The sequence below is a fragment of the Antechinus flavipes genome, chromosome X, assembly GCF_016432865.1.
Source record: "Antechinus flavipes isolate AdamAnt ecotype Samford, QLD, Australia chromosome X, AdamAnt_v2, whole genome shotgun sequence".
Lineage (NCBI taxonomy): Eukaryota > Metazoa > Chordata > Mammalia > Dasyuromorphia > Dasyuridae > Antechinus > Antechinus flavipes.
The window spans coordinates 14,583,925-14,600,144 of record NC_067404.1 but is presented as its reverse complement, the minus strand read 5'-3'; the positions used below and the strand labels follow the sequence as shown (position 1 = coordinate 14,600,144).

General features: G+C 50.9%; 2 protein-coding genes across 3 annotated transcripts; both read right to left on the bottom strand.

Annotated features, from left to right (window-relative positions):
* Positions 1-410: 410 nt before the first annotated feature.
* On the bottom strand, positions 411-7,285 carry NAA10 (N-alpha-acetyltransferase 10, NatA catalytic subunit). The gene is made up of 8 exons (XM_051967982.1): positions 7,157-7,285; positions 6,377-6,475; positions 5,974-6,032; positions 4,236-4,281; positions 3,979-4,094; positions 3,603-3,647; positions 1,822-1,906; positions 411-773 (listed from the first exon to the last, which is right to left on the bottom strand). Exons 1-8 carry the CDS (start codon positions 7,175-7,177, stop codon positions 537-539), a joined length of 708 nt encoding a protein of 235 aa, XP_051823942.1. The 5' UTR covers positions 7,178-7,285; the 3' UTR covers positions 411-536.
* A 334-nt stretch (positions 7,286-7,619) lies between these two features.
* RENBP (renin binding protein) lies at positions 7,620-14,552 on the bottom strand. Of its 2 annotated transcripts, XM_051968319.1 has the most exons (12): positions 14,436-14,552; positions 14,242-14,330; positions 13,097-13,200; positions 12,616-12,691; positions 12,266-12,341; positions 11,920-12,092; positions 11,257-11,481; positions 11,010-11,091; positions 10,584-10,759; positions 10,125-10,256; positions 7,909-7,996; positions 7,620-7,816 (listed from the first exon to the last, which is right to left on the bottom strand). In XM_051968319.1, the coding sequence occupies exons 2-12, from the start codon at positions 14,242-14,244 to the stop codon at positions 7,746-7,748; spliced, it is 1,206 nt and encodes a 401-aa protein (XP_051824279.1). In that variant the 5' UTR covers positions 14,245-14,330; positions 14,436-14,552; the 3' UTR covers positions 7,620-7,745. The 2 variants fall into 2 exon arrangements, with proteins under 2 accessions (XP_051824279.1, XP_051824280.1); XM_051968320.1 differs by lacking the exons at positions 14,242-14,330; positions 14,436-14,552 and adding an exon at positions 13,770-13,925.
* Positions 14,553-16,220: the final 1,668 nt, after the last annotated feature.

Below are 16,220 nucleotides of genomic sequence, written 5' to 3'. Positions count from 1 at the left end.
ATAGCCAACCTGTTAAGAGGCCAGTTTTGCCCGAGGAGGATTACTGGTCAGCTCTCTAACCACTGCACCACTGTCCCTTCATTTGTTAATTCCCTTTCTAAAATGAAGTGCTTGCTTGCCACAACCCTCCCTACTCTGCCTATTTACTGCCAAGAAAGAGAATTATTCCCTCCGTCACTAATGCAGATTAGAATACCACTGGATTTGGGGGCTGCCTCGCTGAGCTGTTCGTGTCTTGTATTCCAAAAGTGTTTTCTGGTAAACACAAACACAGGACTTCCAAATTCACGCATGTGTACACACACACACACACACACACACACACACACATTTTCTCTCTCTCCCCCTCCTTCGGTCTCTCTCCTCTTGCAGAATCCCCCAACAAGGAAAAAAAAAAAAAAACCACTTCCTCACAGAAAAACAAAGCCCCCAGGGCCCCAAATGCTTTAATAGGAAGGACTGATGGGAGGTAAAGGGGAGGAGAAACACGAGATGGGGGTGGCAGATGAACAATGGAATCCCAGAGCTTGGGAACTCTAGGATGTGGAGTCGGAGGCCTCGGAACTGTCCTTGATGTCAGTGCTCTCGGTGGTCTCGCTGACCTCACTAAGGTCTTTGCTGTCACCGCCGCTGCTGTCCTCGGCTGTGGGGCCTAGGCCTTTCTCCTCACGGCAGCACTCCCCGAGATGGTTGACTTTGGGGTCCATCTTGTTCTCCAGGGAGGCCAGCACCAGATGTTTGCCTTTCTCCTTCACCTCCAGTTGCTTCCTCAGCTACCATGAGGGTGAAAGGACGAGCAAGTAGACGGACAAGTGGAGGAACAGATGGACAGGAAGAAGGTGGGGGGAGGGAAAGGGGGAAACAGAGAGAATCAGGAGGAAAACAGAGAGACCATCCTTTGTCTCTAGGAAGAGGCAATGTGGCATAGTGGAAAGAGCACCGGACCAGGAGGGAGTCAGGAGACCTGGGTTCTAGTCCTGGCTCTGCCGCTGTGACCTTAGGCACGTCCTTTCACCTCTCTGGACCTCAGTTTCCTCATCTGTAAAATGGGGACAATAATGCCTGCCCTGCCTGCCTCCCTCACAGACCTGTCCCAAGGATTAAAGATAAAGGAGGTAAAAGCAACTTATAAACCCTGACAAATCCTACGCCTAAGTAAAAGATTTTCCCACCTCTCTGGGGCCCGGGCCCAGCCCCGATCCCCTCCAGTGAGTCTAAACCTTATACTGCTGCTAACCGACACCCTCTCAAGCAGGCTTCTGAATCTAATGGAACACTTCTCTCAATCATAGTTTTGAATAATTGAAGGAAATGCTACATTTCTATTAGAAAAGAAGTCATTTCCCCCCTCCCTGTCCAAGATCACCAACCCCCAGAGCCCAGGTGAAGAACTGTCACTGAGGGGCCTGCTCCTGCCATGGCCATCACCAGGGACCTTACCTGTCTTCCTCCATTCCCCGCCACGTCGGGGAATTCCCTCACTTTGTTACAAAGCCAAGGTGTCCTGGTTTCTCTTGTCAAAGAGGGTCAGAGCTGCTAGGGACCTCAAATCACCCAACCCAAATCTGAGCATTTTACACAAGGAAGGTATTGGGGCCCACAGGGGCAAAGTTCCTTGCCAAGTCACACAGCTATTAAGTGACAAAACCGGGTCTAGGACCTAGGTCTCCCAAATCTTTCATTCGGCAATGTTTCCACTCTCTCCCACCATTTGGACCTCAGGGAATCTTTGAATCCGAGGATTCAACCAGCTTCTCTGAGGTGTCCTCCCCCATCCCGACTCCAGCTGCAGCAAAGCTCCAAGACTTGTTCTCTACCAACCTCTTCGGCCATCTGAGTCAGATCTCTCTTCATAGCGTAGGCGTCCTCCCCGTCGGCATAATATTTGGGCTCCACCTCACTGATTCTTGAAAAGAGAACGGGAGAGGAGGAAAGAGGGAAAGGGGGCCTGGTGGGAGAAATTCTCTCTGGTCTCCTTCCCTTCTCTCACCAAGTGAGAACAGGGCCCAACAACCTGTCTTTGGATCGAGAAGTTAGCATCCAAGGTAGGAGCCAAGGAGAATAATCAAGGACAACACGGGGGTGGGGTGAGGGGTGCTGCAGAGAAGATTCCAAGTTGTCACGAGGCATTAGTTCTCGACTCCATGGGTGCCGAAGACTTTTCAAGGAATAACTTGAGAGCTAAGCACAGCTCACCACTTCTTGTACCACCAACAGACACTCCCTGAGTTCAATTTCCACCTCAGACTTACTAGCTATGTGAGCTGGGGCAAGTCAGTTAACCTCTGCCTCAGTTTCCTCATCTGTAAAAGGAGGATGATAATAGCACCCATTCTTAGTGCTACCCCGAGAAGCAAATATGAGCTGAGCACAGAGCCTGGTACATAGTGTACGCTATAGAAATGCTTTTTCCCTCTTCCCTTCTCTTTCCCCCTTAGCTCAGCACAGGCTCTCCAGTCTTGACCTGATCACATCTGGCATACAATGTTTGGTCTTAGGGCTGACCTTTAGGAGTAAGGTCATTCTCCATTCAGGTGAAATAGGGGCTGCTGACTTTGGACTCAGCAACTGGCCCCTAAATTTAGCTAGAGATAAGAGGCCTGGAGGGGAGGGAGGAAGGATGGGCAACGTTAGCCATATCCAGGTGCCTGAAAGGCCTCTTCTCAAAGGGCAGATCTAAGAACACCAGGGAAGATGGTACAGAAAGATCAATTCCAGCCCAATGAGAATTCCTGGTAATTAGAGCTGTGTAGGAAGGAGGGAATGGAAGGGCTTTAGCAGTGGCTGGAGGACCACCCCAAAGACTCTAGGCTTTCTACTTCCTGTCAGGCTCCTTTCTCTTGCTCTGCCGTAAGGCCCTCCTGCCAAGCTTCCTCCACCTGGCTCTGCCTTTCTAGTTCACAGTCACCACCACCATAGACATCAGTCTATTTGAGTAATTCAGAGGTCACCTTTCTGGCCTTTCTGCACCACTAGGTAACTTTTGCAGGGAGTCACTCACAAAGAAACATAAGGAGCAAAAAGCAGCTGCCACCTTGCCCTGGGAAAGCTCTCCGTAACACATTTCCACCTACCAAAGCTGGATCATCATTTACCATCCACACCACTCACATCTCTATGGCACTCGAAGGGCTCCAAACTCTCTTCATAGTAGCCTGGTGAGGCAGGAAGCCCCATTTTATAGATGAGCAAATTGAAACTCAGATACTTGCCAGGGTTACAAGGCAAGTGTCTGAGGCAGGCTTTTAACTCGATTCTCCTGACTCTCAAAATCAAGATCTTTTCGTTTCGCCGTGCCGCACAACGGCACGAGGAGTGACCTCAGAAATCACCAAATCCAACCATCTCGGGGCACACAGGAGGAGTGAGAAACCCAAAGACGGGAGAGATTTATCCAGAGGTCACCGAACTAAGAGTGGCCCATGTTTTTCTATAGGGTCACATCTGCCTGGGCCTGCAACACCTCTGCTGCAACCTGGCATCCACATGGAAGAGCAAAGGATGAGGAGGTCTCTTCCTGGCCTCTTCCTCACACATGTCCCAACTTGCCTAGCGTTGGCCCAGGCTTCCCATTTCCCTCAGGAGGGCCTGGGATGACTTACTGAAAGTTAAGTGTGTTGGAATACAGATGCAGAGCTGCCCGGTTACTGTAAAACAATAAATAGCCAGTGAACGTGGTGAATTTTAAAAGGGAACAAAGTCTATCACCATCTCTCCCCTCTCCCCCCAACCAAGCATCCCTCCCCGAACATCCACCTCTCCACTCCTCACCCTAAGCCAAGACCTTTCCCCCACTTCAAAATGTCACCCCCGCTGTCTTTGAAGACCAATCTGACAAAGTCCTCATTCCTGCCTCCCAGGATGACACTCAGGCCTCACTGCTTACATCAGGCCCTGTTCGTGGGGCCTTTATCTTCCACCTCTGATTGAAAATGTGTCTACATTTCTCCCCTTCTTCACTCTACCTCTGGCTCTCACCTTTTTCTAACATGCAGGGAGACATATTTTGCATTGAAGTTTTCAATCATGGCCCTTGAGGCCTGGTCCATGAGTTTCTGTGCTAAACCTAGCCGACGGTGGGAACGTTTTACGGCCTAACGGTTTGAAAAAGTAATCATAAGAGAGGTTGTGAGTAAAGGAGAATAAAACCTAACAGCCAAGTCTATATTCCCTTTACCCCGAGGCAGAAATTTCAGTCCTAGGCCCGAGGTAGAGAAAGAAAGGGGTCTACATACCAAGGATGTAATATGTCCGTGGGGGACATCGTCTGGATCTTCCTCCCTAGGGCCAGAAAATGAAGATGAGGAAGGATTAGAAGCTTGCCTGTGAGTACAGAAATACATGAGCGAAGCTACCATCTCCTAAATTACCAATCATCTCTTCGCTACACCATCTGATGACCTTTGCCCTCCTTGCTGCATCTGACCTTTCTCTTGGGTACTCCTCTCCCCCTGATGACCTTTGCCCTCTTTACTCCATCATCTGACCCTTCTCTTGGGTACTCCTCTCCCCCAGTTCTCTTCCATTTTGTAGCTCCTCAGGTTGCTTAACTGTGAGTGTTCTATGAGGTTCTTTCCTAGGCCCTTGCCTCTTCTCCCTCTACCCTGCCAGGGATCCAGGATCTTGTTTGTTTTATTCTTTCATAAATGTATTTCAATACGTTTGCTTTCTTTTGAAACATATATACTTTCACTTACACTAAAAACATGATTCTGAGAAGAAATCCTTGGGCTTCCCCAGTCTGCCCCAGGGGGTCCTGGACACCAAAAAGGTTAATAAGCCCATTCCAACTACCGGGCTACTCATGCTCACCCCTACTGAGGGCATTTCGCTTTGTATATACAGTTACACATTTCTTTTTATTAGCTCTATACACATACAAATAGGCACTTGTTGCCCCATTAGATGTAAGCTTCTTAGGAGCAGAAGTTGTTTCATTTATATTTGTATTCTAGCTCCAAGGCAGTTGGAACTTATTAAGCACTTACTATGTGCCAGACAGGCCCCACACTAAGTGAACCAGCCAATCCCTACTTTTGGGGACCTTAGAAGCTAATGGGAGAAGACCTCATATCAAGGCAAACAGTCCCAAGACAATGCTTGGCCTACAGTAAGCTTGATTAGTATTTACTCATTACTTTCCCCAAGGGGCCTATAAAACACCCACCCACCCACCCCTATGTGTGTATATGCCCATATTGATTCACGTTTGTGTGTGTGTACGTTTACACACATACGTACATGTGGGTATACATACTTGTTATTTACATGTGTGTGTGTATACCTGTGTTTACATGTATATATGAGTATATATCTCTCTATTTACAGGTGCATGTATGTCCATACATCCACACACATTTTTAGCAGTGTCCTCTGCACATTCATTCCTGTTTTGATACTTTCTTTTTAGAATGTTCTCTCTCTCCTTTTGGCTAAGACCTGAAGCTGTTTTCATCTCTAGTCTAACACTAGTCTGCTGATTGTATGTTCAACACACATCTCCCAAAGTAAACTAGCGGATCCCCAAGGGAAAGGGAAAGGAACAAGCACTTCTAGCTTGCCTAATAAGTGCCAAGCACTGTGCTAAACACTTTGTACGAATAGGATCTAGATCCCGGAGCTTTCCTTTCTCCCATAAAGCCCTTCCCTACACACAGTGGGTACTCACTAACGTGTGCTGAATGCTTAGTTAGCAGAGGAGACTAAGAAGATGGACACCAGAGAGAAAAGTTCAGACAGACACAGATATTGAGGGGGAAGGCTTCTGGGGACCTCCCACGGTGTCCAGCAGGAAGGCACAACCTACGAGAGCAAGCCTTGGGGCCATACAGAATGGCCGGGGATCTTCACCTCCTGCTTTAGAGAACCATGGAGAGCAGAGGTATGAATAGAAGGGTCAGTATCAGGGCTCAGTGGTGGTGAAGCTTTTATTATCCAGGGAAAGGGGGCACAGAGCCGGAGAGGACAACTCACATTTTGGCCAGGACGTAGCCCACGATCTTCCCATTCTCATCTTCAGCGATGTAAGACAGCTACGGGCAAGTGGGAGAGTCAAAGTGAGAAGAGAATTCTTCTTATCCCAAACCCCAAACTCCTGACCATGCAGAGAATCAGAATGTCAGGCTTGGAAGGATCACAGGCTTCATTAGAATTGAGAAGGAGCCCAGAGATCATGCAGTCCACGGAATTCTTATTTTACAGATAAGCAAACTGACTCTCAGAGAAGGAAAATAACTAGCTCGGGGATATATAGACTGGAGGAGCGGGCGTGTTCTAAACCAAGTCTCCAGTTCTACTACCCTTGAAACCAGTGATCGATTCCCAGCCCACTCCACACTAAATCCCATCTCCTCCTCCATTCCCTCTAAACACACACCTGAGGCCACGACAGACCATGGTAGAAATAGTATTTCATCTGATAGTTTTCTGGAAGGCACAGCAGGTTGCAATGCTGCATATTCATCAGATCTTCTGGCTGGGGACAGGGTGGGAAAAGACAAGCCAAGTGTTCATTCTTAGACTTTGGTCCATGGGGCTCTCCCCTAAACTTTGCTATTGCTCAGATGTTTTTTCAGTCCCGTTCCACTCTCTGTGACCCCAAATGTCAAATGCCAGGAACGCTGGAGTGGCAGAACTGCCATTTCCTTCTCCAGCTACTTTTACACGTAGGGAAACTGAGGCAAAAGGGTGACATGACTCGACCAGGGTCATACAGCTACCCAAGGTCTGAGGTTGGATTAGTCTTTCCGACTCCAGGCCCGACACCTTAGCATGGAGATAGAGCCAGTTCGATGGGGTTAGGAATGGGCTGTATGGGTGCAAGAATAGGTAAGACCTATGGGAATGGAAAGAAGAAACACGATGACCCTCTTCCTTCCAAAAAGTAGGGGTCATGCGGCCTAGCGCATATGGTTGGGGGCAGGTTACTCTTTCCAGGGTTCACCACCACCACCCCGCATCCATGGAAAACCTGGGCCCTCACAGGCTAGGTTCCTCCCCTCCAAAACTCCACCCCAATAAACCAATTCCCGCCTCAAGACACTTTATTAACGCATGCGCACACACCCACAAGCCGTCAGGCCCTCCATTTCCACGCGGCCCGCGCCCTTTGCCTCCTTGCTTCCCTCCCACCTCCCGATTTCCATTCCGCCCTTACCCGAGCGTTGCGGATGTTCATGGTTCCCGATACCCACGCGGACTTAGCCGGGTAAAGGATTGATGAGGAGAAGCAACTGCGCTCCCAGCCGCCGCCGCGGGATCCAGGTTGCTATTGAGCAGTTGCGGAAGGGGCGGGCCTCAGCCAATCAGTCGCCGCCTCCCCAGGCACAGCCCAATCACCAGCGCGGGGGGTTCCCTCCCAGCTGCAGAGGTGTCACCCATTGAGCAGCCTAGAGCAGCCTGCTTCGTTCTCCCCTAGAATTCGACTTTCCCACTCCTCCCCCCCATCCTTCCGAGCCATTGGACTGCTCCGAAGAAGCGTTACCGAAGCCGAAAGGTTCGGTGGCGGGTGCTCCGGCCCCCAACTGCTGCTCAGGCCCCACCCCCTCCTCTTTCCCTCCCCCCCCCGACCCCAGTGCGCAGGTGCGCCCCGCCCCCCACGAACACTCGGAGTCTCCGGAGATGCTAGTAAACTTTATTGAAACTTTGCAGGTTGGGGTGGGGCTGAGGCTTCTCGAATCCCCTCGGGCAGAACGGGATGGTTGCTTGCAGAGGTTTGGCCCTTCTCTGTCTTTAGGCGCTGAATTTTAGGAGGTCATCAAGAGGGCCTTGAAGAGCTCCTCGCACATGTAGAGGCACCTGGGCACGTGGAAGCAACCTGCGGGAAGAGCCCAGAGCAGGGAGATGGGGGCATCCCGGTCCTGGCATCCCAGCATGCCCTTGGCACTCCCATCAGCCGTCTCCACTCACCTTTAAAGGGCCCCCCCTTGAAGTTGAGAGCCACTTTGCCCTCCCGGTTCAGATAGCCATACCATTCTCCATGCTCAGGATCTGAGAACTGAGGAATAGGAGACAGGGTTAGGTGCCAAACTGGCCATCCCCTCCACCCCTCCAGCCTCTCAATTGTGAAAAGGGAGCGAGAGGCTGGACATTAGAGGATCTAGTTTTTCTCTGTCACTTCTCTCACTTTAAAGCGGAGGTGGAAAAGAAAGAGCAGTAGAGTCAGAAAAAACGGAACAGATCCCAGCTTGACCCGTTTTCGCTTAGCCAAATCATAACCTGTTCCTGAGAATCTTTGATTTTTAAAGTTGGAAAATAACCTTAGAGGCCATGCAGTCCAATCCACTCATTTTCCCAATGAGAACCCAGCTTTGGCCCAGAGAAATGAAATGCCTTGTTGCAAGTCACAGGGATAAAAAGGGGCAGAGCTGCACTGAAACCCAGGCTCCTCTGCCTGGGAATCTTGGGCTCTTTTCACCATACCACATTTCCATACCCAAAGGAGAGAATATTTCAAAACGTGCCACCCCCAAAGGGCTACCCTACCCCTCCGCCGTGCCCTTTCTTTTTTGCTTAGGCAATTGTGGACACTCGCCCAGGGTCACCAAGCTAGGAAGTGATGAGGATTTGAACTCGGGTCCTCCTGACTTCAAGGCCAGCCCTCTACCCACTGTGCCATCTGGTCTACCCCTCATCCCATTTCTTTCTGAGTTCCTCAAGGCTCAATGAATTGGCTGCTCTGTGGAGCGCTCATAAGGAAGAGATAGGGCTTCACCACAAATTACTTCCGACATCAGCCCTCTCTCAATGTATGGTGGTGGAGAGCTGGCAAAGCACTTTTCATTTCTATGATGACTTCACTGATCCTCACAACTATCGTGAGGACATATTATAATCCCCCTTTCCCAAACAGAAGACTAGGCCAGAAAGCAGAAATGGATAGGAAAAGAACTGAAGGAGCTGGAGTAGTAAAGGGAAGTTTCACAGAGAAGGAACATTGGGGGTGGAAACCAACTAGAATGGGATAAAATCGAAACTTAATATTTGAAACCTGAAAGTAAGTTCAAGCTAAACCTACCTCCACCAACATACTGGGTGGTTCTCAACTTTCAAGGCCTTCCTACCCCCTCCAGAATTTCTGTCCTTCAAGATCCAACTCAGGTCCTAGCTCAGCAAAGATGTCTTCCTTGCCCATCCATCAAAACCCCAGCAATTAGTCCAAGGTTTCTTAAATTTTTCCCTCTCAAAACCTCTTTTTGCCTGAGCAATTTACATGTGAACCGGCTACCCGTGTAAAATAGGTCCAACAAATCATTTACTAAAAAGTGAATTTCGTGACTCCATTTTGCAAAGACCCCATGAAGGATTTCACATTACGGTTCTAGACCAGAGGTGTCCAATGTAGGCGAGAGACCCCAGAATCGGATCAACAAGTAATTGAGTTAAATCTGTGGTGAAAGCCCAGATTTAAGTTGGTATGTTACAGTTCAGTGGTCCTGTCTGTGAGTCTGGCAGCACTGCTTCAGCATCACGGAACCTGAGCCATCTACACAGATCCCGCCTTGATCAAGAACACTACAATAATAATATTTATAATATATAGTATATGATATAATGTGTATTATATACACATTATATCATATACTACATATTATATATATGTATATATATGTGTGTGTGTGTATATATATATATATATATATATATATATACACACACACACACACACACACACACACACACACACACACACACAAATAATATCACTGGGGGAGGGGCCTTTCAGCCTGACTTCTAACAATAAGGAATTCTCTACAATTCCTATGCACAATAAAGCAGCTGTAGCTATTTGAATTCACAGTAATGGTGACTGATTTCAACCCAATAAAAACGTGCAGCGGGAATATACGATAATTCAAAAAAATTCGTGAAATACTGAAAAGCTGAACAAAGCCACCTCTCTGAGGGGTTTAAAGCAGCCTCTTCTGTTTGGGGGCGATCCTCATGGTGACAAGTCTTCTCCTATCAAGCTGATATGTGCCTTGTGGTTGCCCCCTGGGCGGGCAGGCCCCTAGATTTTCCCCATCTGGGTCTCCCCTCCCTCCTTACCCCTTTCCAGTCTAGGCAGGACTTAAGCAGAGCAAGCAGATCTTTGCCTGGTTGGAGGTTTTTGAATGTTTTCTTACCTTCTCGAAGGCATATTCAGCGACTTGGCAGAAAAGCTGGAGCAACAGGGGGTCCCTGGTCTCATTGTAACTCATGAGGAAGGCGATCATGGCTTCATTATGAGGCCACCAGAGTTTCATGTCCCACTCCAGCTGGGGTCGGGGGAGGAAAAGACAATCTTCAACCACTCATCTCTAAGCCACCCTTCCCCCAACTTTGTCTCTCTATTCATTTCTTTAGAGTGAGCCCCCTGGACTTTGCCCCTTTTCCAGTGACGACAGTACATCCCTCGTTTCTCCAGATTCTGGTTCAACACTGTCCACTCCCACTTTGGGTCTAGAAGTGCTTCAGTGTCCTGTCTCTCCAAGGGTAGGAACATAAGATTTAGAGCCCAGTTCCCTGCCTTCCCTGCAGAATACAGAAGTCTCAACTCTAGCGTGGATGCTGGGACCTAAGCAGAGAGCTTGGGGGATTCTCACCTGGGTGGGGCAGAACTTATCTGCATCCTGGAAATAAAAGATCCCACCATTTTCAGTGTCCCAGCCAGATTGGAAAGGCTGCAGGATGAATTTCTCAATGATGAGAGCTTTGCGTTCAGTGTCTCGCTGGCGGATGGCATGGCGCAGCAGGAACCAGCCGGCCTCCAAGGCGTGACCTGAGGCGGGGATGCCACAGTCAAGACCCCCATTATCTCCCTTCCCTCTCAGCTGCACATTCAACCTTCCCCAACCATCTCTGGATTCCTCCACCTGGGAACTTCACCTCGTGAGCCACTCATTGGACGCAAAGCCGAGAGCTCCCGGGCCTCCTGACCTACCACCCGGCCCTGGGAGTTCGACCTTTGGACATACGGCACGCTCTTTTTTTTCCCCAAGCCCAGACCGTATTACTCCCTTTCCATTCACCTGGATTCTGCTGTCTTCCCAGGCACCCAGGAATCTCCTTGCCATCCATAGTTACGTTCTCCAGGACAACCTTTCCATCTCTCTGTCAGGTTGCGGGAGAGGAAAGTCAGAAAAAATCCTTCCTCCACTTTATACTCCTTCCCCCAAGCCCTCAAAGATAAGAATCTCAGCCCTACCCAAGCCCACACCCTCCTAAAACAATTTGCTGGCCACAGTTCCTGCACTCTCAGTCCCCAGGGGACCCAACCTGGAGATGCTTCAAGATTTGCTCAGTACACCATTCGCCCAGCTCCCAATATTTTCGGGACATCACATCATCATCCTCCCCGAGCTGATCCACTAAGTTAAGCAGCATCATGGGCACGGCCATAGAGTCGGCCTTCACGGATCCCGAGAGCTGGGGTTGGCCCAGGCCGGTGGGGTCCACTCGAACCCAGTATACGATCTGATCCATCATCTCCACAGCTTCTTTCTTGGGAAGGAAGAAATGGGATCAGGTTGAGTCTCCCGGGTCGGCCAAAGGGTTCATCCGCCCGGGCCCGGGCCCGCATCCCTGAATCTTGGCAGTGGTTTATCTCCTCCCCCCAGAATGACATAAATACATAATATGTACATACACATTAGATTTAACATATATTCTTAACGTGATTCATTTTTTTTTATGATTATTTGCCATCTCTAGGGGAGGAGGAGGGGGAAATTGAGGTTTTCAATGTTGAAAAATTATCCATGCACCTTTTTAAAATAAAAAGCTTTCATTAAAAAAAAGAAAACTCTTCCCAGTCCACACTGATTAGGAGTTTCTTAGATCTCCCACTTCCTAGCTGGGTACTTGGACAGATGACTTTCTCCCTGGGGCCTATGTTCACTCAGCTGGAAAATGAGATCTAGTCCCTTTTAGCCCACATACCTGGTAGCGGGGGTCCCCGGTGGCCCTCCACAGCTCATCCATGGCCATAGTATAGAAACATTCGCTGAAGATCGTTCGCTGAATCTTGGCAGGGCGGCCATCACGAGTCAGCACAAAGGCACACTTTTTCCCCGGAGGGGCTACTCGGGCATGGCGGATGAGGAATTCCCCTCCTGGAAGCAGTGACAAGGGAGGAAGTGAGCCCCTCGCTCCGACTCTATTCCCAACCCCTCCTCAGGGAGGAGGAGGGACAGGGATCGAAAAGGCCTTTCCCGTAGGGACCTCTCATTCTAGACGGGGCTACGCTTTCGGGGGGATGGGGGAGAGAGAGAGAGAATGAAAGCACCTGCTTTGGCGGCATCCAGGATCTCGGGCCAGTGGAAACGCTGCAGCTTTCGGTAGAGACGGCAGTACGTCCAGACCTGGAATGAGAAAGCCGGTGCGGGCTGGGCTGGGGGAATCGCGGCTCTCTCCGCCCTTCTTCCAAGCATATGGACCTAACGTTATCTTCTATACACCTTAATCTGGAGAGGGGAGAGCCTAGGGCAGCCCACACACTTTCTGGGCTAAATGTAGCTGGATCCAAGGAGGCGCCGGGCCTCTCGATATTCTGGATGCCGCGGTCGGGCCTGTCTCGAGGCCTGTGCCACACGGGCCAGAATACGTGGGTCTCCCCTGAGGTGGGGGGCACCTTACCTGCCTCCCCTGCAGCCACACGTACTTGAGGTCATCATATACTTGGCCTTCCTTAGTGAGGCAGGTAAAAAAGCCCCTGGAAGAAAGGAGGGGAGATTAGTTAAGGGGAGGAGGCTGTTTCGGGCTGTACTTGCTACATTGCCTTCTTCTGCTACCAACAGACCCCCCATGGTGGGGGGTGGGGGTGGAGAAGTTTCTAGGTTGGATTGGAGCCAGGTTGAAAGATATCTGCGCACTCAAGAGCTCAAGAAGAGGTGGGAGGGAGACAAAAACACCAGGAGAGAGTCAGGGCCTACAAAGGGGGAAGGCAGGGCAAGATGGGAGGGGGTTGGGAACCGATGCCTGGTTGGGGGAAGGGAAGGACTGGGGAGGAGGGGGGCAGCCATGCTGGACCTCTGCCCACAGTTGGGGCAACGAGTTGGCAAGGAGGGTTAAGTTTGGAATGAGGAACAAAGGCCAGGGGCCCTGAGGTGATCATTACCCGTGCTGGGAATCATGGGAGTACTTGGTCCAGAACATTACCACTCTGTCCAGCTCATTTTCCACCCGCTCCTTCCAGGTGGCCAGTGTGGCCCTTTCCATCTCCTAGGGAATGAAAGGAAGAAATCCTGAGTGGTGAGGCAGCCAGCCACGGAGTTCAAGCACACTCATACTGGAGCCCTCGCGAGTGTGTGCACATGTACGTGCACACCAACAACACACACACACCAATTCCCTCCCTCCTCACATGCTCAGACCCCCTCCTCTCCACTCTCCACACTCACACATTCACACACACCCCCTGCACTTGCACACTTACAGCCCCCCCCCCACTCAGATGCCCCTTTCTTTCCCCCCACACTCAGGCACCTCACTCAGACGCCCCCTACCTTTACCCCCACATTCAGGCACCCCCTTCCTTCCCCCCCACACTCAGGCACCTCACTCAGGCACCCCCTTCCTTCCCCCCCACACTCAGGCACCCCCTTCCTTCCCCCCCACACTCAGGCACCTCACTCAGGCGCCCCCTTCCTTTCCCCCACCACACTCAGGCGCCCCCTTCCTTTTCCCCACCACACTCAGGCGCCCCCTCCCCTCTCCCCTCTCCCCCTCCCCTCACTGAATCACCCCCTCAGACACCCCCATCCCTCTCAAATCCCCAGAAGGAAGCCTACCCCAAAGAGGCAGCTGTGAAGAGCCTCACACCCCTCCCCTCTCCCACAACCCCCAGAGCAGATTCTAGAGGCTGAGCCTGAGGCAGGAGGCAGAGAGACTGGGCTAGAGGCTGGTCCTGTGACTGCTCAGCTGACTGAAATCAGTTCCTGAAGCCGGAAGGGGAAAAGAGCAGGACCTAGGCTGGGGGCCCTGAACTTATAACCTTGGAGGGCTGGGGAGGGGCTAGAGTCGAGGCTCCCTCCCCTCGTGTCCCTATCTTGCTCCCTCCCCTCGTCTCCCTATCTTGCTCCCTCCCTGCTTCTCTCCCTCCCTGGCTCCAGCTCCCCCACAAGCAGCTCTTAACTCCCTCCTTCCCAAGCACCACTGAGCAGCAGGGCAAAGAAGGAACAGAGCCTTCCTACCCCCTGGGGTGTGGCTGAGGGGGAGGGAGAGCCCTCACAGCAGGGGCAGGGAGAGAGCAGGGCTACTCACCATGGCAGAGGAGTCAAGTTCAAGTCCTCTGCAGTGTCTGTGTGGCTCTAGCCAAGTACCATTACCTTTCTGGGACTCAGTTTCTCCACCTGTAAAAGTGAAGAGAGTTGTAGTCAATGAGCTGGAGGACTGCCCTCTGGCTCTGGGCTGGGAAGAAGGATGAAAGGAAGCACAAAAGCCAAGTCTTTACTTACTCTCCTCCAAAAGTCCCAAGATTCCAAGGGGGAAGATGAGCCTCTTCCTATCAATATAAGAGATGGGGAGGGGGGAGGCGGGCCTTCTGCCTCCAAGGCCAATCAGTGCCCTCAACCTGTGTATCCTCCTATCCCTAGCCTTCTGAAGCACAGTTCCTGTCCAAGATCCCACCGTGCCCCCACCCCTCCCCATCTCCGACCACTCAGTGGGCCCTGGGGGGGGCAAGCTGTCTGTTCAGGGTTGCTGCTAGATGGCGCCATAGAACACTGGCCTGGAGGCCCTGGGTGCAAATTCAGCCCCAGATGTTGTGTAGCTGTGTGAACCTGGGCAAGTCACTTCCTCTGCCCTCACCCTCCCCACTCCAACCACTCAGTGCGGGGAGGGGGGGGAAGGGGAGGCAAGCAGTCTGTTCAGAGGCTGCTGCTAGATGGCGCCATAGAACACTGGCCTGGAGGCCCTGGGTGCAAATTCAGCCCCAGATGTTGTGTGGCTGTGTGAACCTGGGCAAGTCACTTCCTCTGCCCCCACCCTCCCCACTCCAACCACTCAGTGGGGGGCGGGGGGCGGGGCAAGCAGTCTGTTCAGGGCTGCTGCTAGATGGCGCCATAGAACACTGGCCTGGAGGCCCTGGGTGCAAATTCAGCCCCAGATGTTGTGTAGCTGTGTCAGCCTGGGCAAGTCACTTCACCCTAATTACCTCCCCCCAAAACCGTTTGTTTTTTTAAAAAACGAATTGCCTGCTTAGCTTCCAAGGGGAGTAGGGCCATGGAGAGGGTGGCAAGTCAGGCTCCGCTCTCCCAAAGCCGGTGGGTGATGATCAGCGGGGCGGCCGAACGAGCTGGGCCTTCGTCTGGCCCACTCTAGCGAGCGGGGAGGAGGGCGCGGCTACTCCCCCTCCCCTCATCTGCCCCTCTTCCAAAAGCACCTGCTCTCCCAACGACCCAAATGGGCTCCCTGGCCGCTTCCCTCTGCTGCTCGGGGCCAGAATGGGGACCCAACACCGGCAGAGACAACATGTGGAGACTCAACGGGCTGATCTGGGAGCTTTCTTCCAGCTCCATCAATCCAGAGTCTCACCATTCCTGGCGCCGAGTTGGACACAACTCTAGTCTGACTGGCTTTATAAGATCCAGATTCCTTTTCCTCTCCCTGCTTCCTTCCTTCCTTCCTTCCTTCCTCTTTCTTTTTCTTTCTTTCTTTCTTTTTTTCTTTCCTTCCTTCCTTTCTTTCTTTTCTTTCTTCCTTCCTTCCTTCTTTCCTTCCTTCCTTCCTTTCTTCCTCCCTCCTTCCCTCCCTCCCCTCCTTCCTTCCTCATTCTTTCTTTCTTTCTTTCTTTCTTTCTTTCTTTTTTTCTTTCCTTCCTTCCTTTCTTTCTTTCTTTCTTCCTTCCTTCCTTCCTTTCTTCCTCCCTCCTTCTCTCCCTCCTTCCTTCCTCATTCTTTCTTTCTTTCTTTCTTTTTCTTTCTTTCTTCCTTCCTTCCTTCCTCTTTCTTTTTCTTTCTTTCTTTTTTTTTTCTTTCTTCCTTCCTTCTTTCCTTCCTTCCTTTCTTCCTTCCTTCCTTCCTTTCTTTTTTCTTCCTCCCTCTCTCCCTCCCCTCCTTCCTTCCTTCCTTTTTCTTTTTCTTTCTTTCTTTCTCTTTCTTTCTTTCTTTTTCTTTCTTTCTTTCTTCCTTCCCTCCTTCCTTCCTTTCTTTTTTCTTCCTTCCTTTCTTCCTTCCTTCCTTTTCTTTCTTTCTTTCTTTCTTTCTTTCTTTTCTTTCTTTCTTTCTTTCTTTCTTCCTTCC